This window comes from Biomphalaria glabrata, chromosome 17 (assembly GCF_947242115.1).
Source record: "Biomphalaria glabrata chromosome 17, xgBioGlab47.1, whole genome shotgun sequence".
In the NCBI taxonomy this organism is placed as follows: Eukaryota; Metazoa; Mollusca; class Gastropoda; family Planorbidae; genus Biomphalaria; species Biomphalaria glabrata.
Genome location: NC_074727.1, coordinates 23,318,826 through 23,344,763, shown reverse-complemented (window position 1 = coordinate 23,344,763; position 25,938 = coordinate 23,318,826). Strand labels below are relative to the sequence as shown.

The 25,938-nt window shown below is 36.0% G+C and overlaps 1 protein-coding gene across 1 annotated transcript; it reads left to right on the top strand.

Moving 5' to 3' along the window:
* The first annotated feature begins 359 nt into the window (after nt 1-359).
* Nucleotides 360-25,550, top strand: LOC106079368 (uncharacterized). The gene is made up of 8 exons (XM_056016099.1): nt 360-519; nt 9,113-9,143; nt 9,378-9,521; nt 14,094-14,190; nt 15,972-16,050; nt 17,507-17,646; nt 22,255-22,383; nt 24,562-25,550. The coding sequence occupies exons 1-8, from the start codon at nt 493-495 to the stop codon at nt 24,785-24,787; spliced, it is 873 nt and encodes a 290-aa protein (XP_055872074.1). The 5' UTR covers nt 360-492; the 3' UTR covers nt 24,788-25,550.
* Nucleotides 25,551-25,938: the final 388 nt, after the last annotated feature.

Sequence of the window (25,938 nt, the reverse complement as noted above, 5' to 3'; positions counted from 1 at the left end):
TAGGAACCTGTGACGTATTTGGGGCTAGACGTTGCTAATGTCCCCTTCCCTATACTTGGTTCCAAATACCCCCCCCCCCTTTTTTCCCGGCTCCAAGCGCCATTATCTGGTTCATTTGTTAGATATTTAAATGAGCCGAGACTGCCAGTCACGCTCGACATGTTGCATATTGACAATACACATTCCTCTTGGCCAGAATACAGAACTTGCATAATTTGGACTGACTTTTGTCTGTTTAAAAATGAAACGGTGTGGGAGCGTTGCGGTGCCGAAGCTTTCAACAAATCGATAAAACAAAAAGAACAAAAAAAAAAAGGGAGGGGGGAGAGAACTGCGATCTTGGCAGAAACGAACGACAACTCATTGTTAAGAACTGGGTACCCAATCAAGTGGTCTTTCTCTTGGATCTAGTTCTGTTTTGAAAGGTCCTTATTTATTTAAAAGACATGGCAGGGTAACGAATAGTCGCAGATTGGAATTGATCTTTATTCAATGGCGGATACCGAGACAACAAGCGCTGTAAGTTAAGAATAATATATATATATTTTTTTTTAATTTTGTTTTAGCTTAATTTTTTAACTTCGTTGGCTTGTTTTCGGTGTAGGCCTACTACATCGGATAGGGCATATATAAATGATTTGCGATATTTGAAGAGTATTGTAGCTATAGATTTTATCAATTATTTAAGAGCAGAAAACGAAGAGCATGTTCTGGAGGTAGAGACCCTAGTTGTGACAGCAGTGTCTAGGTTCAAATCTATAAGAGTTTTGCAGGTAGAGACGGTTTATAACTTGAATAATAATAATAATCTTTTATTGTCCTTACGGAAATTTGTCTTACAATTTGTGCATTACACCAAAAAAAAAACATTATAATTTAGAACTATAACAAACCAAAATGTACATTCACACCAGACTCACTCATAATTTACATGCGAAAAGTTTATATCAGATTGTTTCTATTTAATGATTTGATTGCCAGGGTAACAAAAGAGTGTTTGTGTCTGTTTGTCTTTGCTATCGGTGTCATGTATCTCTTTTGTGAGTGTTTGTGTCTGTTTGTCTTTGCTATCGGTGTCATGTATCTCTTTTGTGATGGTAAAATCACAAAATCCTGACCCAGAGAGCAATTTTTTATTCCTAGAATCTTTTTAGCTTTATTATAGATGTTTGTCTTAAACAGCTGTTCAAATGGGGTTTGTTTTTTGCCAATGACTTTATCAGCAGCATTTAGGATTCTGTAAAGTTTATTTTTATTTTTAATGCTCAGATTGCCATACCATGCAGTGATATTGAAACTTAAAATATTGCAGATGTGAGCGTGATAGAACATAGCCAAGTCCTATTCGCTAACATTAAACGAGGACAGTTTTCTCAGTAATTGTAATCTTTGCTGCCCCTTTTTGCTGATATAATCAGTATTTGCAGTAAAATTTGGTTTATTGTCTAGGATAGTACCAAGGTATTTAAACGTTTGCACTATTTCAATAGTCTCTCCAACTACAGAAACAATAGGGCCTATCATTTTCCTTCTTTTCCCTACGAAAATCGATTATCATTTCTTTGTTGTTTTTTTTACATTTAATAATAAAACAATTCTTTTTTTATTAGCGTTTTCTCTTAAAGACAGATTGAAATCACTGGGTAAAGACTACTATTTAAATATTTTGAAAAACTAGATTTAATATATTAAAGTGTGTTGTGGGTTGATTAATTTTATTTCTACTCTCATTTTTTTTTTACAAAGCTTAAATCAACTCACTCTGTCTGGTAAAAAGTTTCTATGTAGGCCTACATGTTATTTCTCCTGAAACCTTTCTAGGATCAAGTTGAAACTTTGCACAATTATTTATTGGCATATACAAGACACAAACAATAACAAAAAATTAATCAATTAATTAATGGTAATTAATTTTTCAGTAGGGTTTATTCATATATTTGGCTAAATGTATAGGGTTTCGTCCCCTTAGATAATTGAACACGTTATTTCTCCCACACACATTCTCGGAGCAAGTTAAAACTTTAAACAACTATTTATTATTATACCTAAATCAAGTAAAAAATTAAACCCATTTGTTAATTAATTATTGGTAGTTAATTCTTTTGTATAACTTTTACACATTTGTAAATGAGGAGTTCTTTCCCTAAGATAAGCCTTTTTTTTTTTTTTTAAAGGATTTTTAACAAATATTTTGCTTTAAAAAATCATTGTACACATTAGCCTTAGACAAAGACGGGATGGCTGTCCACCTCTTACGTGTGGTTGGATGTAATGATCTTTAACAAAACAACTAGAACGTAAACCAAATTACACATCGATGAAATGCTCCGCCGACGCCAGCTAGTTCTCAGGGGGATCTTTATTTCTTTACATATAGCATAAGCATCAATTGGATTAATAATTAATCCGTTATTATCTACTAACATTCTAGGGGCCTATGTCTGCTTTTTAGAAAAGTGCAACATGTCCTGCTTAATGTTGATTAGCCAAATACTTTAAATCCAACACATCACACTTGCAGTAAACAATGCTACAAAGTGTGTGTAATTGCATTGATTATAACCGGAGTATCGATCACAGAAATCACGAAATAAACAATCGCACACACGATGGTAACTAGACGATCAATAAAACCTCGGTGGATTATCTTTCATTCGCTCCATAAAGCAAACTAGATCCGGTTTTAAATTGAGGTAAGCCCGCGTATATAGCTCACTCAATCGCGTCACAATGCGCCCTGTTAAGTTATTAAAACGATTGCTTGCTTTGATCTTGACTTCAATGTTCATGGAACGTATCATAAAAGTCCTAAGTATTTGATCGTAGTTACAAAATTTATATCAACTCATTCCGTTTGTCTGTCTGGTACAAAATTTATATCAATTCATTCCGTCTGTCTGTCTGGTAAAAATTGCATATATATGGCAGTGATTTCGTAGTTCTTCCCATAAGATAATCCCCATTTTCTTTTTAAAGATTTTTTTTTACAAATTTTGCTTGCTTTAAATGACATAGTTGTCTAATCCAGCAAAACAAACAAAAAAAAAATATACTAGGATTGAGACCTTAGCAGAAATTGGAATTATTTTTATTTTTTTTTAATTTTTAATGATTTTTGTATAGCGGGTCTCCATGCAAATACACAATGCACAGTGCAGTCTTGATCTATAGTATTTGAAAACATTCTTGAGAAGTGTGTAACGTGCCCGAACGCAAAGGGGCAAAAGAACATTACGAGTGTGTTCAGCCTTCTGTCTGAATCATGCATATCTGCAGCAATGAACGCAGGAAGTCGCTTGGCAGAGCTCAAAGCTTTCATTAATGTCCCATTGCTGCCCAAGGCCAAGATTCTACCGTGGCCATCTCAATTCTTTTATGACGAGCCCTTGGGATTGAACTAAAATATCTTCAGTTAGGCAGACAAGTGTTTTGTAATATTATCAATCAGCTACACCCCCCCTTTTTTTTTTTAAAGTGTTTTGCAGTTCTATCACTCAGCTACACCAGGGGCGGACTGGGTATCTAAATCGGCCCGGACACATACCATATAAACCGGCCCACAAATGGCATGTCATATATTTTCGGGGGGGGGGATTTTTACCCCACTCCGCAATTTATATATATATTAGCGTGTGTGTATATGTAATTAATCTTCATCACATTCTGATATTTCATTCTTTCAAACGTTTTTTCTACCCTAGAATACTCTCTGCCTATAGTTAGTGGAAAGACAGTACACACCACCAAAGAGCGCTGAGAGCTCCCCCCAGTGGGCTCCGTGGTGAAGTCCCGGAACCAAGCATTATTTCCGTTATTTTAAGCTTTAAAAATGCATATTCTTAGGTATCTACATTGCAATTAGCCTGCTACTCTTCCGCTAAAAAAATTCAAAAAGCAAATCAGCTATTCAATGGAGTCCAGCGACTGGTAGAAAATGGTAAAATGCTTAGTTTTTGTATTGGAGGGGGAAGGGAAACCACAAAACCCCTTTTGGCTACGCTCATGAAATTTGGTGACTGTAGTTTGCTTAAGTTGGCTGCACTGGGGCAGTAAGTAAAGTTTCCCTTTCAGACAATGAGGTCTGAGGCAAGTGATGGTTTGAAGACCCTCCCGGCTACGCCCATGTGTTATATTATAGGTGTAATCCTACTTCTCTACACAATATATAAAGTTTGATAACGCATCGAAAACTGAATGTATGCATTCGTAGGATTACATAATCTTTTCTATTTATACATGTATGTAGTCTGAAAACTATATACAAGACAATAGCAGCCTAATGAGTTTGAAGCTTTTTGGTATTACTTATAGATTACAGACGTTTCTTCAAAAAATAATACTGTTACGTCTTACGCATTTCATGTGTCAATCTAGTCATGCATGTTGAACTGTGACTTAAAATATGCTAAATCATTGGTTTTCCTGGCTGACTCAGGCAACCCATTCCATTAAAGATAAGAGAAAGCAGAACGGTTAGAGAGGCACTTACTTAATGTGAAAAGCTCTTGGTTGCAACTAGTACATTCTCAAAAGCGCGATTTGTATATGAATATACCATGACCCATTATTTAAAATATAAATCTCCTTTCATTAAATATCGGATGTGACAGTGCTGTTAAAGTTAATTTCTATTAAGTATTGTTAAAGAACTAACTGTCGCTTCTATCTTTTTGCTGCGTTATATCAATGTTTTCTAACTTAACCTCTCTCATCCCTCTTTTTGGTTAAATTAAAAAAAAAATGGGAGTGCCATCAAAGGCCAATGCCGACCAGCAAAATGATTAAGCCAAACACAACCTCGAAGACATCAAAGCAGTCCATGCCGCTCGTGCATAGCAGAAAGTACGGTCTAACGTTTTGCAAATGATAATACGTACAGTGTATAGTGTATTTTTTTTTATATTCTTGTTGAATTTCAAACACAATTAATTGTAATAAGAATTTAAAAACAAACAAACAAGAACACGTGTTCGGGCCTTTGTGTCTTGCTGCTGTCACTTTTTTTTTAAAGTTGTCTGCATGGATTTTTTTTTTTCTTTGGTCACGACCAGACCGGCCCATTTGGTATCGGCCCACCGGGCATTTGCCCATTTGCCCATATAGCCAGTCCGCCCCTGAGCTACACTTCCCCTTTAAAAGTGTTTTGCAGTTCTATCACTCAGCTACACACATCCCCTTTTTTTTAAAAAGTGTTTTGCAGTTGCAGCAGTTCTATCACTCAGCTACACCCCCCTTTAAAAGTGTTTTGCAGTTCTATCACTCAGCTACACCCCCTTTAAAAGTATTTTGCAGTTCTATCACTCAGCTACCCCCCCCCTCCCCCCGCCCTTTAAAAATGTTTTTTACACGTTGATATCTTTCGTCTCCATCTCTGTCGTATCTTTTTTTATATTTTCTTTGAAGCAACGTCTGTAATTTATAAGATAATTATTAAAAATAAAACATTGAGTTACACACTCACACACACACATGCAAAAAACATTGGCCTAATCAGCACGATGGGGGTCACTTGTATACTCTTATTGTAATGTACATTCTTTCATCAGCATTTGCAAATTTCAATAATTTAATTTCACTTACTCTCTTATGATGTTCACAGCAGTGCCTTGAGCAACACGCATTGACGCTTCTGTCATGTGTCTGTAATGGAATCGGCTCATAAAAAATTTATGATTCAGCCCAATTAGAAATGTAAAGAGTTTTTGTTGTTTTCATTGTTCGAAGAAGATGTTAATGAACTCTTTAATATGAAAAAACTATAAGGCCGATGGACAAATACACAGAATGTATTTAATCATTTCAGCTAACGTGCAACAGACACATGCTTGCTAATTCACTTAGGGAAATAACTCATGTACAGCATACACATCATATATCAACAGAAGATATAAATTAAATAATTTTAGTGGTCATTTGTAGAGTTGATATACATATTGGCCTATAAATAAATATATAAATATATATATATATATAAATATATAACAGAGAGATACATAGATAGATAAGATAAGGTGAGATAGACAGACATATAGATAGAAAATAGAAAGATAGATAGAGGCTGCTTCAGTCAGTGGATGGCTGCCTAATCCTGTGTTGTGAGCTTTGGACTATGATTTCAATGGTTCCGGTTTCAAACCCTGCCTTCGCCATTCACCAGGCCTTTTTTTCCCAAGAATTTCGAACTAGGATGTAATAATCTTCAAGTATGAAGCAACATATGAAAATATATACAACAACAAAAAAACAACAACACATGTCCTATAAGAAGTTTAAATTAAAAAAAAATAGTGCATTAAAAAAAAAAGAAATTAAAAACAAAATAAAAGGGTTCGCGTTCAGAAGACTGAGTCTTGCCGTTTCACTTTTTTTGAATTTAATATTTTAGTGAAATCTGCTTGCCTTCAGGTACCTGTAGTTCAGGCTCAGGTTACTCCCTGTACGGAAACTGCCATATTTATTTCACGTGCTGTATATATATAGTTCGTCCATCGTGGTTCGATGATGACCACTTTGTCGTCCAGGGGGCTGAGGGCTTTGCACTGGGGTTTTATGGCTCCTAATGTGGCTGGTGAGATCTATGTGAGCCCGGAATGTTCGGCTGCACACTGGGCAGGTTATTCCAGCTGAAGCTATTGTCATTTGCATTGCTTTTCTTCTCTGGCGTTTTTCTTCTGCCAGCGTTGTTCTCTTTTCCTCAGCTACCTGTTCGCCAGTTTTCACAGCGCGACACCATAATGCTCTATCATGTGCCTCTGTCTCCCAGGTGGCTGGGTCTATGCTGAACGCCTTCAGAGAAGCTTTGAGAGGGTCCATGAAGAGCTTTCTTTGACCACCTTGCGAGCTCTTTCCTTCGCTTAGTTGGCTATACAAGAGTCTTTTAGGGATTGGGCGGTGTTCTATTCTGCAGACGTGTCCTGCCCATCGCAGCTGGGACTGCATCAGGATTGTGTGGATGCTTTGCAGACCAGCTCTTTGAAGGACTTCAGTATCTGGTATTTTGTCTTGCCATTTCACATTCAGTATTTTTCTTAGACATGTCATGTGGAAGTGGTTCAGTTTCTTTGCATGATTTCTGTACACTGTCCACGTTTCTGAGGCATAGAGCAATGTAGGGAGGATGACAGCTCGATAGATCCCTAGCTTTGTGTTTGTGGTCATATCTCGTCTGTTCCAGACGTTTTTAGACAGTCTGCCATAGGATGCACGGCGATACGCAGGTCGATTTCATTATCGATCTTATCATTTCTGGAGAGTGTGCTGCCAAGATATATGAATCTGTCCACTGCGTTTATATTATGCCCATTTCTCTTGATGCTTTGATCCGAGTAAGCTTTCCCTGGAGCAGGCAAATATAAGACTTCGGTCTTTTTTGTGTTGATGGTAAGGCCAAAGTTTCAGCATGCTCTTGAGAAGTCACTGATGATGCTCTGCAGATCATTTTCAGAGGAGGCATTTAGGGCACAGTCGTCAGCAAATAGCAAGTCCCTGATTACTGTTGATTTTATTTTTGACTTTGCTTTGAGCCGCCTCGGGTTGAATAGGCCACCATCAAATCTGTATGTTATATTTATCCCGCTGTTTTCTTTATTTGTGAATGCATCTGTCAGCATAGCAGAGAAAATGATACTGAACAGTGTGGGTGCTATTACACGGCCTTGTTTTACCCCGTTTGATACTTCGAAGGGCTCTGATGGTTCTCCACTTTCCTGGATACGAGCCTTCATGCCATCATGAAATAGTTTCATAATGGTTATGAAATTTTGTGGACAACCATACTTTGACATAATCTTCCAGAGTCCTTCTCTGCTAACAGTATTGAATGCCTTTGTTAGGTCGACATATATAGAGAAGAGGTCAGCATTTTGTTCTTGGCATTTTTCCTGGAGCTGCCTTGCCGCAAAGATCATGTCAATGGTTCCACGCTCTTTTCTGAAGCCGCACAGGCTTTCTGGTAGTAGATCATGTTCTAGGTGTTGCACGAGCAAATTAAGTAGGATGCGTGCGAGGGTTTTCCAGCAATAGAGAGAAGAGATATTTCTCCGTGGTTGTCGCAGATTTGGCGGTTTCCTTTTCGCTTGTATAGATGGACAATCGTTGTATCTTTAATGTCTTGTGGTATTGACTCTTGTTTCCACATAATTAAGAACAGCTCGTGAAGTCTTTCAATCAGGGCTAATCAACCTTTTTTGCGTGTGCTCACGTGCTGTAATAGAATAGTCTCAGCACGTCGCTCGTCACGAATGCGATTTCAGGTCATGTCACCTCACAGTGATCCTATATCCAGTGACATACACTCTTGCGTGATGAGGGTTCAAAAATAGTTGATCACAGCAGACGATTTAATTTGAAACATTGAATAATTTGATTGCACAAACTTGATTTGTAAAATAAACAGACACAGAGTATTCTTTAAATATAATGAAGCATTTATTATAATTGATTCTGGGATACTGAAATAGAATACAATACTACCTTTCTTACCTGCCCATTTTATATATATAGACCCTACTGAGCCAAAAGTTCTTCTTTTTCTTGTTCTTCCTTATTCTCATTTTAATGACTTCACTAGACCAATATATGAGATGAACTGCACAGTGGTTTCCAAATCAGGGAGCTCTCCATATAGTTTTCTTTCTATTGAGGGTGTTTTGGTAAAGGGCAGTTTTGAAGGAGGCTATAAGTTGAATATCTAGAATTTTAGATGTTTGCATCGTAAAAGAAAAGGGGAAAAAAAGTGTGGGGGGGGGGGAAAGCTGAACCGAAATTAATGAACTATTTATCTTTCATGGTAGAGGCTAGAAAATGCGAGAAATAGCGTTCTTCTGGTCGCTTGCCTGGTTGGATTATGCAAAGATGATACATTTCTTGTTCAGTCTACTTGGACAAATTGAGGCTTATATACGAACTTCAGCTAGGAAAACGAATGACCCAAGAGATAAATAACTCTCTAACATAAAGGGTTCCAATTAATAAGATGTTTTTGTTTTCGTACTTTTCTTCAGAAATGTTTATAACGCCCGATCTCTGTCTGTTTGTCTGTCTGTCTGTCTCTCACGTACTTATATTTAGTACATAATAATAAAAATATAATTCTTTTCTATTTCAAATGAAGACTGACCACCAACAAATGGACGCCAAAGAAGGTAATACAATTGTAACATTGGCTTTAAAGCGTATTCTAGTTTCATTGAGTGCGACACTTTATCATTATCCGCTATTAGCGGTTTATTTTACAATTATATCGGCCATTACACTATTTTCAGTTTATTTTAAAAGTCCTGATCCTTTTGCTGCATTGTCTGTTTTGTTCGCAGCATTGTCTGTTTTGTTCGCAGCATTGTCTGTTTTGTTCGCAGCATTGTCTGTTTTGTTCGCAGAACAAGAAGTTGGCGGCAAAGAGAGCACCAGGAAAGACAAAGAAAAGACAACTCAACCAGACTTGAAAAACAAAACGAATGCAAACAAAACCAAGAAAACGAAAGAAGACAACAACGAAACTAACAAAATGGATCCGTCGGAGGGTATGTCGCTAAATGTGTAGCTCAGTTCAAAATTAAAGCCAAAAAACGCATGCTGTGGCGTCCGGTTAGCTCAAGTTTTCCCCTCCCGTGATACAGCGCCACTTTCCCAATGAAAAAAAGTTTCCAATACAATTTCTCGTTAGTTTTTTTTTTTATTGAATCATTTTACAAATAGGAGATACTTGACTACATTGAATGAAATATACAAATTTCATAGGTGAAAGTTCGGATTAAGGCTTTTTACTTGATATAATGTATTATTTGACTGTCTGGACATTTAGTTGGACTTTCATGTATGAGCGTATTCAAGACAATCTAGCTACAGTTAATTGGGTGTTTTTTTTTCCACTTGGGTGTCACCCCCTAGTGAGTGTAACCAGGTGCGGATCCGCATCCCCCGAACCCCCATAAGAACGCCACTGACGACTTGGGATGGAATTTGGTCAGGAAGAGAGTACCGGCTAATACTTCTTGTTGTTACTAGAAATTTGACAGTTGCTGTATGTCGTTGGGAAAAGAATTACTAGCTCGTTGGCCACACTGAGAAAGCTCTGTTTGATCGTTGTAATTTTTAAAAGAAAAAAAAAAAAGAAGAAAGAAATGAAAAGTTGGCTAGATAACTAGGTCTACATCATAGTCTAGATCGAGATCGGTTTCGAAAGGACTCGCGTTCTTGAAAGGAAATTAGGGAATTTCCGAATGCAAGGCATTGATTCAAGAGTTAAATAAACATCCTAAGGCCAGGTTCACATCTAACTTCACCTTCACTTTCACATATCCCTTGGTCTGTTGGACCTTTTGGGCACCACATAAGATCGGTCAACCTTCTTTCTCCATTCTTCTCTGTCATTTGCCTTTGATAGAATTTCATTCTGATATTCTTTCTGAAAATATTGAAATCTGCCATTTTACCTGCCTGAGTGGACCACTTGGGGAGGCTGCTTTTGAGTTTATGTTTCCACACAAACTGTCTTTGTAACCTTGTTAAAGGTATTTTTTAAATGTTTTTATTGTTTGTTTGTTTGTTTTAATTTGAAGTAAAATAGCTAGACCCAATGGTAGCCAGCCGCTTCCTAAAGTTAAATACTGCATCAGTTGTTTGCTCTTATAATGTATTATGTAATGCACAAATTGTAAAACCAATTTCCTTACAATAAATAAAGATTATTATTATTATTATATTAGACTAAAACGAGTGCTCATCCTCTGGCTTTGCCAGGGTCGAGGTTCGTTATTAGTATTATTGTTATTATTGTTATTATTATTATTATTATTATGTTAGAAATGAACGAGTAGTCATTCTCTGGCGCTGCCAGGGTCGAGTTTAGCTAAAGAGAAACAAAATTCATCGTAGTCCCTTTAACAGTTTCCACTGAGGAATTTTCTGGTGATGTGGCAGGTCTGCAGCAGTACCGCCCTCTGACAGGCAACGAAGATGTTCATAAGAATGTTAAGGGCCTTGAAGGTGTCTGTGAGGTCAGTTGTTATTATCCCCTCGGTTGATATAACAATGGGGTATATTGTTATTTTGGACAATTTCCAAGCCTAGGTTCCCATATTTTCTTTGTTTTTCTATCTCAGTTTTTCTTAAATTATGAGACAGTGGTACGGCGATATCGATAATGGTAGCTGTTTTTTCTTTTTTATCGATGAACAGCAGATCCGGGCGATTGAAATCTACCGTTTTGTCGGTCAGAATAGGCCTATCCCAGTACAGCAGATGATCAGTAGACTCGAGAACCTCTTGCGGAGAGTATTTATAATAAGGGGGAGTGTCCTTACCGATCAATTTGTACGTCAAAGCCAAGTGTTGGTGTATTAACTTTGCAACTTGGTTATGGCGACCTAGGTAGGCTGATTCTGATAGGGCTGGACATCCTGCCATAATGTGTTCAATCGACTCGCCCACATTTCCACATTTTCGGCATTTGTCGACAACATTGAGTTTCAGGATATGCTTCTCGTAATTTTTTGTCCTGATTACTCTGTCCTGTATTGCTGTAACAAAGCCTTCTGTTTCAGGGTAGAGATGACCTGCTTTGAGCCATGTTAAGGAAGCAGCCTTGTCGATGTTGTCCCCATGTAATGAAGCCGGAAATTTTCCGTGGAGTGTTTTTTCTTCCCATTGGCGAATTTCATGCCCTTCGTCGTCCAAACCGATATTGACATCAGCATTGTTTAGGTTCAGAGGGGTTGCATCGGAGTCGTATTTCCGTAGGAAGGAAACTAATTTGTTGCTGGAGGCGAGCAGTTTTGATCGTATTTTTAAAACTTGCATCTTACACAATTTAAAGATGTTCTGCAATCCACGACCCCCATCCTTCCTGGGCAGGTATAACCTTATGGTGGAGGACTTGGGGTGTAGGCATCGAAACTTTGTTAGTAATTTTCTAGTGAGTCTGTAGTGATGGGCAAAAGTTAACTAAAAAGTTGCTAACTTTTAGTTTAACTAAAAAAAATTAGTTAAGGCCAAAGTTTAATTAAAAAAAAAAAGTTTAGTTAAAATCCTAGTTTAATTATTTTTTTTTAGTTACAAACTAAAAAGTTTAATTACAAATTTTACAAACTTTTTTAACATAAATACCAATAAATATTTAGATCTATGTAATTTGGAGAATATATATAATGAATTATAGAGAGGAGAATAAACTAGAGGGTGCACAGGTCACTTGAAAGCCTTTTGACCTTTACCCTATAATGGCCACTATTCCCGCCAATTCAAGGTATTTGAAAGGCGAGAAAAATAAACGTGTTCATTATATTTCAAGCATGTTTCGCTGCTTGATAAATCCTGATAATTCCTTGCTTCTATAGATCTACATTTTGCTGCTTTTTATTAAACACCAGTGTTTTCCTGTATAGATCTAGAAGAAATGTCGACTCTTTTTATTTTAAAACTTTTTACTATATAGATCTAGAGTTAAGAGTCTAGTGACGTCTAGTCTATTAGTCTATTACTACTATTAGATCTAGACCTATAGTCATAATAGTCTATATTTAATTATTTTAGTCTCTTATTAGTCTTAAGTAGAGTCTAACTCTTAGTAGTCTTACATCTAGATGTAAATTCAAAATTATAAGTCAATAATAATTAACCTAGATCTATTAATTGAAATCTATATTACTTTACTTTATTAGACTAGATCTATTAGTTTAGAGATTCTACTATTCTAGAATTAGAGTTTAGATTAGATCTAGATATATCTAGATTACTTATTATACTAAGACTTAAGATGCATAGATGATAAATCTATAATGAGTATAATATTAATAATAGTCATCACTACTAAATTAACTAAATCTAGACTAGATCTACATCTACTTCTATTATAATTATACTTATATCTACTATATAGATCTATTACATCTAGAATCTAGATCTAGTATTATCTACTAGAGTATAGATCTAAATACCCATATCTAGTTATAATCATAATTATAATAATCTAAAATCTCTAGATCTAGAGTTACCTACTAGATCTAGACTCTATCTAGATTTTAGATCTAGTAGTAGTAGTAGTAACTAGTATTTCTTAGATTATTTTTAGATTAAAATTAAAATATTAATTATTTGATCTAGGTCTAGTAGCTAGATCTAATTCTAGATCCAGATTATATTTCTGATCATTTCGTTTGTAGAAGATATTAGATCCAGAATATTCTAGAATCTAGAGTTAGTTAGAGAGTCAACATGCAGTTTTATCATTACTTCTAAAGGTAACTTATATTAGAACTTGGACAATTACTTCTAATTTCTTTCTATAATAGTATCATTCTAGTGATTCTATTAAGATGTACATCTATCCCATAAAGACATTTAAATCTTTTTTCATGTGCACAAATAAATGTTTATTACATTTTGCTAAAGAGATTGGTTGTGTTTTATATTTTTCATGTTTGGCTGTATCGTCCTTAAAAAAGGTCAAAATAGTTTGTAAAAGTTTAACTAAGTTTAAGTTTCTTAGTTTAGTTTAACTAATTTTTTCAATTTGGGATTAACTAAAAGTTTAATTACTTTTTTTTAGTTCAAATTAGTTTTAGTTTAACTAAAAAAATTTAGTTTAGTTCCCATCACTATGAGTCTGTCAATGTCATGTAGGTCGGTGTCAGTCCATTTGATCACACCGAACGTGTAAAGGAGCACAGGGACGGCCCAGCTGTTTATTGCAGTGATATTATTATTATTATTATTGTTATTATTATTATTACTGTTGTTTTTATTGTTATTATTGTTGTTGTTGTTATTATTATTATTGTTGTTATTATTATTGATATTATTGTTATGTGTACTGTCTGGTATTATTGTTATTATTATTATTATTATTATTATTATTGTTATTTTATTATTATAAAATTAAATCAAAAGTAAGCGGACCATATGATGACCTTTAAAAAAAATATTTAAAAAAAATAATGCTGACAGAGACAACAGTTTCTCTTTACCACCCCCCCTCCCCAAAGGCGCTGAGCATTGGACAGTTGCCCCACTCGCTACACACTTATGCTGTCTAACAAAATAAGAAATGGCTGCAATCCTCATTCATTGTGTATTTATTTATTTATTTTTCACAGATGGTCGCAGCAAACAAAAAGAGTATTTTAAGACCGAGTTGAACAGACTGGAAGACAGCCTTAAAAACGAATATTCAAAGATACAGCCTCCACCAAAGTAAGAGAACACTTAGCCATTATGTTTGATATGCCTTCACATTAAGCCTAACAATAGGACTCTTTGTATCCCTGGATTCACGTCACAATTTACTTTTGTATCAGACATAAATACTCTTGTTTCCTTGACGTTTAAATTATTCATAAACACTCGACCTCTGTATCATTCATTTTTAAATTCTTGATTATGTCTGTTGAATTAATGTACAAAGTACCCCAGGATGTCTATATTACTTTCTCTTTTGAAGTAGCCTCTGTAATCTATACGTATAAGATATTATCCAAAGAGGTATTTTATTTATTGGATATTGGAGAAACTGGTGTTAAAAACGTACAATCGTTCAATTATTTGTCCTCAGTATAAAGCGTATTGTTTTAATTCATTTCTAGGCAGGCCCATGTGTTGGAGATTTTTAAACTCCGAATTAAGTCCATTTTTTGCACAGTTCGGGGTCGGGGGTGGCAGTGGCGTAGCAACAATGACGCGATGACGTTTAGGCTCACGGGCCCATGACCAACAGAGGCCCACTCGGACTCTTGAAAGACAAAAAAATCAATAGAAGTAATTAATAAGTTTTATATAGAAAAGGGCGAAGATCAACCTTGCAGTGTTGAGAGATATAACAGCAATAGGACGATGCCTTTCCTTTACTGACTATATCTCTGTTTTTTTCAACACACACAAAAATGTATATATATATTTTTTTTCTTACTTTGTTTTTCAACGCTTCTATCAACTCTGTTTGTCTGTTTGTCTGTCTGGTAAAAAGTGTGTACACGTTAGCTCTCCCACACCCATTCTCGGATCAAGTTGAAACTTCGCACAATTATCTATAGGCATAGACAAGACATGAATCAATAATTTTAAAAAAGTAACCAATTAGATAATTAATTACTGGTAATTTTTTATTTTGTTTAATGGCAACAAGGGAAGCTAATACTTAAGTATTCACATATATGGCTAAATTTGTTGGGTTTAGTCTCTTTAATAATTGTTAACGCTATTTCTTCCTCGCGCATTCTCTGATAAAGTTGATACTTTAATTATTTTTTGTACCTAACAAAACACGAACCAACGAAAGAAAATCCTCAATTAGTCTATTAATTATTGGTAATTAATTATTTTGTTTGGTAGTGAAAAAGAGAAATAACTTGTACATTATTGATAGCATGGGCATAGCCATTTTTTTTCGGGGGGGGGGGGGGATTCCCCCCCCTCGCCCCTTTCCCCCCCCCCCCTTGCCCTAGGCGGAAAAAAAAATATACGTGTGTGTGTGTACATAATTAATCTTTATTACATTCTGACCCTTTCGGAAGACGCTTATTGTTTATTGTAGAAGCCCCGCCGCTGAGCACTATTTATGATATTGAAAGCCAGTAATGGCGGGGAATCTACAATTTTTACACTAACTCATGGAAGAACCTATTCTAGGGCACAATAAACGTGTTCCGAAAGAATGAAGGGTCAGAATGCAATAAAGATTATGTACACACACACACACACACAAATACTTATAAAAAAAAATTTCGCGGGGGGAATGGGGGCTCGGGGGGGGACCCCCCCCCCCCCCGAAAAAAAATCCTGGCTACGCCCATGGTATGAAGTATTCTAGTATGCGACTCCCTTTAACAGCTTTAGTGGGGTAACTTACCGTAACTAGCCATTTGTTTGAACGACCAGACCCAGGTCTCTAGACAATAAACCTAAATGTTTTTGATGTCATTTTTTTACAACTGTGTTAAATGACATTATTATTCTTTATTTTGTTGGTCAACTTCTAGGAAACCATACACGCCGTATTTATTCAACTCGTTGGAACCCTATTACAACACGCATACAGTCCACTATTTAATTCACATGGTAAGTGTGTTTATATAGTACAACGAACGCATAGTGCAGCTTAGAAATTCTGTTTTAAAGGAAGTAAGATATCCCTATGTTTATTGTCCAGATTTAAAAAAAATGTAATGTTATCATTGATATTATCCGCAAATTGGAATGATTACGATTATATAGCCAATAAGTTTAACTATGGCCATAAGTTTAAAAAGAAAACGCTTTTTAAACCATTTTTATACCAGTGAACTAAGCAATGCTTAGATAGTTCCAGTTATAGTGAAATTATTACAAAGTGAATATCTATTCACTCTTTTATTCTGTCTGGTACAAATCTTCTACACGTTATTTCTCCCACTTCCCAGTCTCGGAGCAAGTTGAACCTTTGCACAATTATACATTGTCGAAGACAAAACACGAATAAAAAAAATTAATTAACAGTAATTGTGGGGCTATTTTTTTATAGGCCTATAAGTTCTTTTTTTTTTTTATTATTTTATTATATAACCTTTTACCGGTACAACAGAATTTTGAAGTATCTATTTTAGCGTTGTACTGGGTGAGGATTGTTCTTTCAGATTCTTGAAAGCTTTCATGACATCGATCTAGACATAGCTGTTTAAGAGGTAGTTTCTAGGTTGCGTTTCCCACTTACAGTACAGTCTTACAGGCCTACCCATGTTACATCATATCCAGTCCGTGAAATCAACAGCTCTGTGCATATGGCATGAAATAAATGGGACAGGTTATGTTTCTGTGGGGATATGTCTCGTAACGAGTGTTGGAATTTTCTATTAACGCTTTCTGAAAAAAAGGTTAGGCACCAGTGCTGCGACCTTATTAAGGCAATAATGGATTTTTCATTGTATACAGTTAAAATGAAAAGTAAAAATAAATGTATAAAACAAGCAAATTATAAAATAACTAACAAAAATATCTGAGGGGAATAACACCTCATTTACAGCTATGTTGCTCAATAATGTAGAATTTATTTCCTTTTCTAATATAAATGAGATAGTTAATAAAAGGGAAATGCATGTTCTTTTTATATAACACAAAGTCAAGTTTATAAAATTAAACATTACTTTAATGGTCAAATCAACGATGGTATCGTCGATTAGGAGAGAGTTAAGCAAAATAATTAATAACCAGCAATTAATTGACTAATTGGTCAGTTTTTTATTGATTCATGTATTGTCTTCGCCTATCAATAATTCTGCAATGTTTCAACTTGATCTGACAATGATTTTCTGGACAATAATGTGTTCAATGATATAAGCTTTGTAAAAATAATCTGGCGGTAATTTTTATGGTGAAAATTTTATTTTGGAAAGTGCTGATGGGGAGGGGGGGGGGAGCGACTTAAGGAACTTTTTTGAAGGAGCATCTGTAATAAGTAAAGATGACACCAAACCTAGCGACGCCTCTGACTACATCAATACGTTATCTTTTTTTTTTTTAAATATTCTTATGTGTTTAGCCAGATGAGAAGATTCAAGGCTTTTCCAGCAGATCTACAGCACAGACTCTAATTGATCCCTGGGTGGACCTGAGAATGAGCACCGAGTTGCCTCCCATAATATCGCCACGGCAAGCCACTCTTAATGCTGAGACTTCAAAGTAAAGCTTTTTTTTTCTGTCTTCATATTTATTCTTCATAGGTGTCACAGATTACATTATAGAATTGTTTGTACATTTCATTTTTGAAAGAAATATAAGCCCTCGACATGAGTCTCGGGATTTAATCCTCAAATTTAGACACTTGACATTCAAGTCAGGATTTACCCAAGGGACATAATTAGTATGTTTAAAATCTATTGGTTGATTTGAATTTAAACAAAGACATTTTTGAAAAGGGTTAGCGCCAGAGAATTGGCGGTAGTAAGAAAGTAAAGTCAGTCGATAAAATAAGGTTCTTGTAGATAGACACGTTTCTAAGAGCTCTGTTTGAAAAGCCTTTGTAATATGTTTCATGCTCATTGATTTGTAATTTGTACATAAACTGTACTTACGTTATATTTAAATAAAGTTCCAGAGTTTTGTTTTATCAAAGAATTGTCAATTGTGATTCTAGATCTTCATTTTTTGTTAACTATTGAATTCAAGTAAAATCCCCGGCATCACAACACATCGTGACATCATACCATCCGAATGTTGTGACAATAGGCTTTATCTTTAAATAAAATCAATTTAGCACACTCGAACTGGCTGCCACACTTGAACATCGTCATGTTTATCACTTGTTATGTTTATCACTTGTTATGTTTATCACTTATGTTTATAATTCCCAAGGACCCTTAATCCTAACATACATTGCTAACGTGAGCGACCACTATAAATTTGATAAAGGATACAGTCTAGAATACTGAATTCCTTAATCACAAATGGGAAAAATAGCGAAGGCAAGTAACTGGGGCCTGAGATAGTAAGATTCTTATCTTATAAAAACTGCATACATTTCTTCAAACGAGAAGATAATTACCTATTTCGCGTATCCATGTATCAATCTAGTCATGAATGCTAATCAGTGATTTAAAATCTGCCAAGTTGTTGGTTTTCCTGGCTGATTTAGGCAACCCATTCCGTCGCAGCTATATCTAAGCATGGTAAAGGATTCGGAAGACAACCCTAAGGAAGACTCAGTAGCTGGCGATCCTCTGGCAGCCTGCGGCACACAGTGCTACAGCGAAGTAGAAGCACTAGCGGATCCAGAACTTTGGAGTGAGGGGGCGATTTTTTTCCAAACCCTAACCCTAACGCTATGCATAAAAGTGCGTACAGCACACACACACACACATATATATATATAAAAAGCAGCATTTCTCAACCTTCGGCGAAAAACAAAACAACTGGGGCAGCGCTATAAGGTTCCCTGGTGGGGTTCGGGGCGAAGCCCCGACGACAAAAGCGTTTTCTTGCTTTTTTCACTGCTGAAACGCATTCTCATGACAAGTACAGCTAATTATTTATCAATGGAGTTCGGGGCGAAGCCCCAACGCCAAAGCGTTTTCTTGCATTCTTCATTGCATAAACGCATTCTCCTGACATCTACAGCTCATTATTCATCAATGGAGTTTGAGGCGAAGCCCCGACGCCAAAAGCGTTTTCTTGCATTCTTCAATGCAGAAACGCATTCTCCTGACAAGTACAGGTCATTATCCATCAGTGGAGTTCGGGGCGAAGCCCCGACGCCAAAAGCGTTTTCTTGCATTCTTCACTGCAGAAACGCATTCTCATGACAAGTACAGCTAATTATTTATCAATGGAGTTCGGGGCGAAGCCCCAACGCCAAAGCGTTTTCTTGCATTCTTCATTGCATAAACGCATTCTCCTGACATCTACAGCTCATTATTCATCAATGGAGTTCGAGGCGAAGCCCCGACGCCAAAAGCGTTTTCTTGCATTCTTCAATGCAGAAACGCATTCTCCTGACAAGTACAGGTCATTATCCATCAGTGGAGTTCGGGGCGAAGCCCCGACGCCAAAAGCGTTTTCTTGCATTCTTCAATGCAGAAACGCATTCTCCTGACAAGTACAGGTCATTATCCATCAGTGGAGTTCGGGGCGAAGCCCCGACGCCAAAAGCGTTTTCTTGCATTCTTCACTGCAGAAACGCATTCTCATGACAAGTACAGCTAATTATTTATCAATGGAGTTCGGGGCGAAGCCCCAACGCCAAAGCGTTTTCTTGCATTCTTCATTGCATAAACGCATTCTCCTGACATCTACAGCTCATTATTCATCAATGGAGTTCGAGGCGAAGCCCCGACGCCAAAAGCGTTTTCTTGCATTCTTCAATGCAGAAACGCATTCTCCTGACAAGTACAGGTCATTATCCATCAGTGGAGTTCGGGGCGAAGCCCCGACGCCAAAAGCGTTTTCTTGCATACTTCACTGCAGAAACGCATTCTCTTGACAAGTACAGCTAATTATTTATCAATGCCCCAACGCCTAAGCGTTTTCTTGCATTCTTCATTGCATAAACGCATTCTCCTGACATCTACAGCTCATTATTCATCAATGGAGTTCGAGGCGAAGCCCCGACGCCAAAAGCGTTTTCTTGCATTCTTCAATGCAGAAACGCATTCTCCTGACCTAAAGCTCATTATTCATACTATTAAAAAAGGACCTTTTGAATAATGTTGTACTTGAAAAATATTATAATGTGAATTTATAGGCCTTAAATACATTGCAAATAAAACCGATTTGTTCCTTGAAAAGATAAGATACCCCACATATTTAGATTTTGGCTTTGAGGATCGCCGCCGAAAAAAAAAAATTCGATAAATAGTATAAATTGTGAGTTATAGTCCCAAATTTATTCAACTAGAAAAAATATCAGATTGAGTAAAGTTTGGGAAAAGGCGATTATGAATATACCATTTGAGTTTAGAACTCATCTCAATCATGACTCTAATACTGAAAAATTTCGTTTGAATTCTAACTTTTCCAATGCAAAGTCTTTCTTAAAATAATTATGATAAATTATGTGAAATTACATAAACTCTGTCTGTAGAGCGAAAATGATTAATCCTCGCTCCTTTAATAATTTCTGCTAAAGATTGCATTTAGCATTAAAGAATAGGGGTGGGGCGACTCGATATAAGAAATTAATTTATAGTATATATAAATTATATTAGTGACAGATTTTTTAAATTTTGTAATTTCATTTAAATTTACTAATGATACAATTTGAGATTAGAGTGTGGTACGACATAATATACAATGGTTCACATATCAATACGTAGTTTATATTATATATATATATATATATATATATATATATATATATATATATATATATATATATATATATATATATTTAACTAATTTTGTTCACAAACTATGATTCTCCACAAAAATAGGACCGCACCCCCCAGCACTCAGAGAGCTAGAGTGGGGAGGGCAGTACATGCAATCGCCCTCCCCCCAACCCCACCGAATCGGCCAAAATACCAGAAAGGGAGCGACTTAATATAAAATTTATATATTAATTCAACTAATTTTGTTCACAAACTATGATTTCTCCATAAAATCGGAACGCCCTCCCCCCTCAAAGGGTTTAAGGTGGGAAGGGCAGTAGAGCTATTCGCCCCCACCTAGCAATCGGCAAACAGGGAACGACATAATATAAAGATCGGTTAAAATATCAATAACAAGTTTTAGTCATATGGATATTTAATTGTTTCTGTTAGCAAACTGTGATTTCTACAAATAAATTGGACCGCCCCCCCCTCGAAAGTGTATGGGGGGGGGGCGGCAATGATACCATCGCCCCCTCCCTACCCCACCAAATCGGCCAACATACTAGAGGGGGGGGGGCGAAATAATCTAAACAAAGGTTGAAAAATAAATAGTTAGTATATATTTTTAACATATGTCATAAATTCGTATACAAATAGTGTGAATTCTATAATAAAATTCGCCCCCCCGCTCGGGGGGGGTCGGCCGAGTGGGGGGGGGGGCGATCGCCCCTACCGCCCCCCCTGGATCCGCCAGTGAGTAGAAGGCACACATTATGCCTCGAGACAGATAACATAGAAAAGTATTTATTTGTAGTAGCCTACATGTAGGCCTACGGGCGTAACAGAGTGATCAAGTGCTTGGCTTTCGAGGGCGTTCAATCTCGTTGAAGACTATGATATTGTGATTTCAATATTTTTATTACGCCTCTGGGTCCATGCATCTCCGTGCCCTTGAGTCCACTCAACTCCAAAGGGTACCTGGCATTGGTATGGGAAAGTAAATGCTATTGGTCGTTGTGCTGGACATAATACTGGATGACCTACAGATCACAAGGTCTGAAAGGGATACTTTTTTTTTTTACTTTTACATGTAGGTGGTTTCAAAAGGTCCCAAATTATATGTACACAAAGCTCCACATGTCTTAGTGCCAGTTTTGCAGAGGACCACAGATTGAAAAACTCTGACCAAGCTAAATACAAATATTTTTTATGATCTTTTGGATGAAACCAGGGGCGTAGCTTCGAATTTACCATCATTTTGGGGGCTCAGTGGGCTTGACCTATATAGGGGCCCCTGCATTTTGCGTAGTATTTAATATTTAATGTAAAAAAATACTCATTTGGGGCCCCCTCAAGTAGGAGCCCGGGGGAATTTTTTAAATCTCCCCCCTCCCCTCCCCCCACTCTAGTTACGCCACTGTATGAAACTGTGTACGAAATGCTATTGTTCTAATCAAACCATTTTGTACACATTTCAATGAAGGAAAGAAGGAAGAGCAAAGAAACCACCGAACAGAGAAGAAACAGCGGCCACAAGATTTCCTGTCATTCGAATGGATCTAAAAGAACTGGAAACTAAGCCTTTGTACTACAGCGACGTACCAACCTTAAGGTAAGTAATACAACATATAGGTTGTCATACAACATATAGAATAGATTGTCATACAACATATAGGTTGTCATAAAACATATAGAATAGATTGTCATACAACATATAGGTTGTCATACAACATATAGAATAGATTGTCATACAACATATAGGTTGTCATACAACATATAGAATAGATTGTCATACAACATATAGGTTGTCATACAACATATAGAATAGATTGTCATACAGCATATAGGTTGTCATACAACATATAGAATAGATTGTCATACAGCATAAGGGTTGTCATACAACATATAGGTTGTCATACAACATATAAAATAGATTGTCATACAACATATAGGTTGTCATACAACATATAGAATAGATTGTCATACAACATATAGGTTGTCATACAACATATAGAATAGATTGTCATACAGCATATAGGTTGTCATACAACATATAGAATAGATTGTCATACAGCATAAGGGTTGTCATACAACATATAGGTTGTCATACAACATATAGAATAGATTGTCATACAGCATAAGGGTTGTCATACAACATATAGGTTGTCATACAACATATAGAATAGATTGTCATACAGCATATATAAGGTTGTCATACAACATATAGAATAGATTGTCATACAGCATATAGGTTGTCATACAACATATAGAATAGATTGTCATACAGCATATAGGTTGTCATACAACATATAGAATAGATTGTCATACAGCATATAGGTTGTCATACAACATATAGGTTGTCATACAACATATAGATTGTCATACAGCATATAGATTGTCATACAACATATAGATCGTCATACAGCATATACATTGTCATACAACATATAGATCTAGATCACAAATTGATTTTTTTTTTGGGGGGGGGGTTCAATAATTAATGGTCCGTAAACTCTGGCAAGTTAAAATTAATGAGAATGTTTGAAATATTTTCATTTCAGAGTTCGGTAGGCCTATAGCTGATCAGACATTACACATTATGGTCTGGGAATTAGAAGTAGGCTATACATAATTTAAAAAATATGATAAGGGTTGAAATAGAACGGATTATAATAAGGATAAAGCTTATAACCAAAATTAAACTAAACTTATATTCATTTTTATTTGAAGTTCCTTTATAACATTTTTTTTGTAAATATACACAGCAGTAGATGTGTGGCTACGGCTTGGCTACAAAAACAAGGGGGGCTCGGGTTTGAACAGAGTTGTGTTTGCTGAGCACCCAAAGGCAGCATGGAACCCTCTCCCAGATACCCCTCCCTTCACTGGTTCACAAAAGAGATTTATGCAAATCGCACTGAAAAGTGATATAGGCCTAACGGCAGTTTCCAAGCATCAGTTATAGGCCATAGCCCCAAATATTTGTATGCTTAGTAATGCTACTGCATCAATTCTTTCCCTTAGCGCTGTCATCTCCTATTGTATACTATTTATGATAAGCAGGTTCTTCAACATATCTGTTGAAAATGTTATCTACACTCATGTGATCAGGTGCGGTATCGTGTTTATTTTTATGAAACTTGTGAAAATCATTGCGTTATTTTTTTTAAATAAGTTAGATATTGATAGGATATTTTTAGCCAAATTTAGGCGTATTTTTACCAAGCTTATATCAATTCACTCTGTCTATCTGGAAAAAAGTTTATACACGTTATTTCTCCCTCACCCATTTCCGGATTAAGCTGAAACTTTGCACAATTATTCATTGGCATAGACAAGTTAGGAATCCATTTAAAAAAATAAACCATTAGCCAATAGCTGGTACTTAATTGTTTTGTTTGATACCTTACCAACAAGGGAAATGAATCCTTCAGTATTCACAAATATGTCTAAATATGTAGGGTTCGGTCAGTCGGTCCCCTTTAGAAAATTGTACACTTTACACACCCATTCTTGGATCAAGTTGAAACCTTAAACAATTATTTTATTGTACCTAACAAAACATGAATTATTTGATCAATTAATTATTGTGTTTGATATCGAATAAGGGAAATAACTTCTACATTATTGAGATATGTTGTTAAAGTGCGGAGTTCTTTCCTTAAATACGGGAATGAATTTCTACATTATTAAGATATATAATTGTAAATGTGGAGTTCTTCCCTTAGATTTTTTTTTTTAAATTAAAATGATTTTTTAAAACTATATTTTGCTTGTTCCATCATTACAGAGAGCATCTGAAAACTAAATACAGCGCCAACGCCCAAGCCAAGATTAAGGAAGACTACACAAGAACACAGCAAGAATTTTACAGAATGGAACTGGACAGACTGGACCAAGTGCACCCGGTCAATCGGAAACACATGACAGGAGTCTACTTTGCCTATCTCCAGAACACGCCGGGATCAAAGAAAGCCGTGACAGAATGCGTAGGGAAGCTTACGGCTGCAGACTAATTCGTGTTTCGTCCTTGTTTTTATTGACAATGCAACCATGTAGGATTGTAGGCTAATTCATAATGAAATCTGCTCTTTACGTTTTGATTTTATGATTCGGTTAGCATCCTTTAAGCAATAAATAACAGTAAGAAAGAAGAGATATGGAAATATGTCAGGGGTGGGGGCTATAAAATGGAACTTGGAAAAAAAAAAGATTCTGAAGTAAATAGATGAAACAATTGCAATGTCGTTCTATTTTAAGATCAATGTAGTTAACTTAATAGTCCTAATACATTGTTAGTGCTTCAAAAGTAAGAAAGCAGAGCTGAAGGTTTAGTGCTAAAAGGTATACATAAATGATCTATATCTGTAGTTTTTAACACTGAATTCACCAAAGAATCTATTTATGAAAATTTTTTAAATTGTTATTATTACAGATGCCAGTATTATATTTGTGCAGTAATGTAACGACTTGGAGCCTAACAAACTACGCTTACGTTAGATTATAATCCTACAATTAATGCCCTAAATCTATATAGTGTATGTATGTGTACAAACCTGATAACTCCTTTGTCCAGTTTCTTCAGACTTATTGCCACTTGCAGTGACGACTGTGACGACAAAAGGGAAGTACCGTAACCATTACAAACTTGAGCAGGAGTGAGCTGTGCACCATACCAAGTAGAATAGCTGTAGGCTAAACTATTATTCATGTATTTTGTAATGAGTTGTGATTGTTTTCTTTGTCAAATGTATATTAAAACACTTTTTCGCAAGTTCACATTACGTGTCCAGAGAAAAAAAGTGATTTTTTTTTTTCGTTTTTAAAGTTAAAATTTCTTAGCAGCACTCTTCTGGCTACAGAAGAAAGGAATTACCTACCACAAAACATTCAATAGCACATCAACTAGGTACTGCAGTATAAAACTACTACACTGGTAGCTCAACCTTGTTTCCATTCACAAAATGATGAGTCTCATTAAACATGTCCAATGTATTTGTATGAAGTGATATAAACCTATACCGGTATTTTAAACTGCTTGTACATGCAATAAATTTCACATTCTAGATGCCAGATAGCAGAACTCACAAGAGTATATTATGTAATCGTGGAAAAAAGAAATGCATTAGATAGCATTCATTAACGTTTTGGAGGGCAGTGGTATTAG